This window comes from Cyprinodon variegatus, unplaced genomic scaffold, assembly GCF_000732505.1.
Source record: "Cyprinodon variegatus isolate N-32 unplaced genomic scaffold, C_variegatus-1.0 Scaffold233, whole genome shotgun sequence".
NCBI classification, from domain to species: Eukaryota; Metazoa; Chordata; class Actinopteri; order Cyprinodontiformes; family Cyprinodontidae; genus Cyprinodon; species Cyprinodon variegatus.
In genome coordinates, this window is record NW_015150686.1 from 551854 (window position 1) to 554078 (window position 2225).

General features: G+C 43.4%; 1 protein-coding gene across 1 annotated transcript in view; it reads left to right on the forward strand.

Annotated features, from left to right (window-relative positions):
- rab40c (RAB40C, member RAS oncogene family) overlaps window positions 1-2225 on the forward strand; it is a 16315-nt gene that overhangs the window by 11952 nt on the left and 2138 nt on the right. The window contains exon 5 of the mRNA XM_015381409.1: window positions 1945-2167. Within this exon, the coding sequence (XP_015236895.1) occupies window positions 1945-2167 (223 nt within the window). The remainder of the gene's footprint in view (window positions 1-1944; window positions 2168-2225) is intronic.

Consider the following 2225-nt stretch of genomic DNA (forward strand, 5'->3'; position numbering starts at 1 on the left):
GTGCTGTAAACGGCTGAGCTTTGCTCCAAAACATCTAAATTAGTCATTTTTCCTGAAAATAATTGAATTTAGTCTTGAATCGAGGAGGTAGTGAGACACTTTGCCAATGGAACGAGACAATTTACATTTAAAATAAGAAAAAACAATCTCATTGTCTTATTTCTAGAGTAAAAATCCTCGTTCTATTAGCAAATAATTTTATGTATTGAAGCATTTTCTACTTATTTCCAGATGTTTCTTGCAGCGTGCGCGTCCTGAATGACCCAAACAGGAGCTGCTGCTGGTGCAGCCGTCCTGCTCTGTGTCCTTCCTGATGACGTGGAAACATGGAGGATATGGGGGGGGGCATTGTTAGGACAGTTTCACAGGAATATCCTACATTGTGAGGACTTCTGAGGAAAGCTCCTCCTCCTGGGTCTGAGGGCAGCTTCAGGACTATGGTCTTAGGTTTACGTTTGGAACATAGAAGTTATTGCAAGTCCCCGTAAAGATGGTAAAACACAGCCATGTGTTAGGTATGCCCCGGGAATGATTAGGTTTAATGTTATCGTCGTGGTTGGAGCTTAAAGAAGGCTGAAAATAGCTGGAAATCAATGCATGGTCCTCACTACATATAGTAAGATGAGTGTGTGTGTGTTGGTGGTATTTTTGGGCTGTGGAATGCGTCCTCCACTTCTGCTTTTCCTGCTCCACCTCAGCTCAAGCGGCGCCTCTTTAACACCTTTAACAGGAGGAGGTGATGTCAGCAGGTTAGATGGAGGATTAAAATAAATCCTTTAGATTTTATTTCTATTTGGATCCTTTGTTTTTTATTATTTTTCTATATATATTTTCTGTCCACGGACCTTAGCTGATGGGCCTGAAGGCGGCGCTGCTCCTTAGATCTGTCTGGTTTGTGGAGACATTTTTATTTTGGACGTCATCATCTGAGGATCATCTCCCAGGAAATCCTGTAGTTCAGTGAAAATGCAGATTTATCTGAACCGGTGGGTGGATAGAAGTCCTGAAGGTTCCTCTTTAGCTGACTGACTGGATCTGAACCGGTTTTTATCTATAGTTTAGTTTTTATTAAACCAAACAGAAGCAAAGTTCAAACAGGACGCCATTTTTAAAAATTCGGAGAAAGAAAAGCTAATTTCTGAAGCATTTTATTTTAATTACTGGATTGCATTTTTTTTCTTCAAATTTCTTTGTATAAATCATGTTCTGTGCAACGATGTTGGAAGGAACTTCTCTCCATGTTGATCTAGAGCTGATTGACGTCGAATAAACTCGATGTTTCCTCACGAACAATAGTTAAAATGACTATCGCAGCCTTCAAGTCCAAATTCACATGACGACATTAAACCGTCTCCATCTATTTCACTGAGTTTTATTTTTCCCACACACTTTGAACGCATCATAAACCACTGGCGGCTGGTGGAGTTTTCTCCGCGGGGGTGGGACGGACTACACCAAGTTATCACACCAGTATATTTATATGAATGCCAACAACAAAAAACATAAAAGAATTTATAAAACCAAACATCATTTCATGTCCAGGTTTACTTTTTGTACATAAATGTTGTCCTTCTAAGGCTGTGAAGGTTAATCTGTGTTTTCCATGGTCTAATATTGAGTCACAAACTTTTAAAAAAATAATGAAGTAGTTTAATAATGGTATCTTTATATTAGATTTCCTTCATATCGCCCAGCTTTACGTTGATCTGGACCGGTTCTGGTGAGAACAGGGAGGTTTGTCGGTTCAGACGTGAAGGAAAAAGGTTTAGAACCTCATAGGAAATGTTTTCCTTCTCTGCTGCCGTCGCTCCGTTCGGTCTGAGCTCAGCAGCGGGAAGGAAATCCTGTTTCCCTGCAGGTTTTCAGTGTCTGAATCAGAGACCTGCAGCCTGTTGGTTAATAACCGACCCGCTCTGAACGTCCCGTCTGCGTCTCCTTCCTCAGCACGCTCCTGGAGTCCCTCGGATCCTGGTGGGGAACCGCCTCCACCTGGCCTTCAAGCGGCAGGTCCCCACGGAGCAGGCCAGGGCGTACGCCGAGAAGAACGGCATGACCTTCTTCGAGGTGAGCCCCCTGTGCAACTTCAACGTGATCGAGTCGTTCACGGAGCTGTCCCGCATCGTCCTGATGAGGCACGGCATGGAGAAGTTCTGGAGGCCCAACAGAGGTGAGGCCATGAGCTTTCTGCTCTGCTTCCTGAGAAGCATTAAAGTCACAGGGAAGTC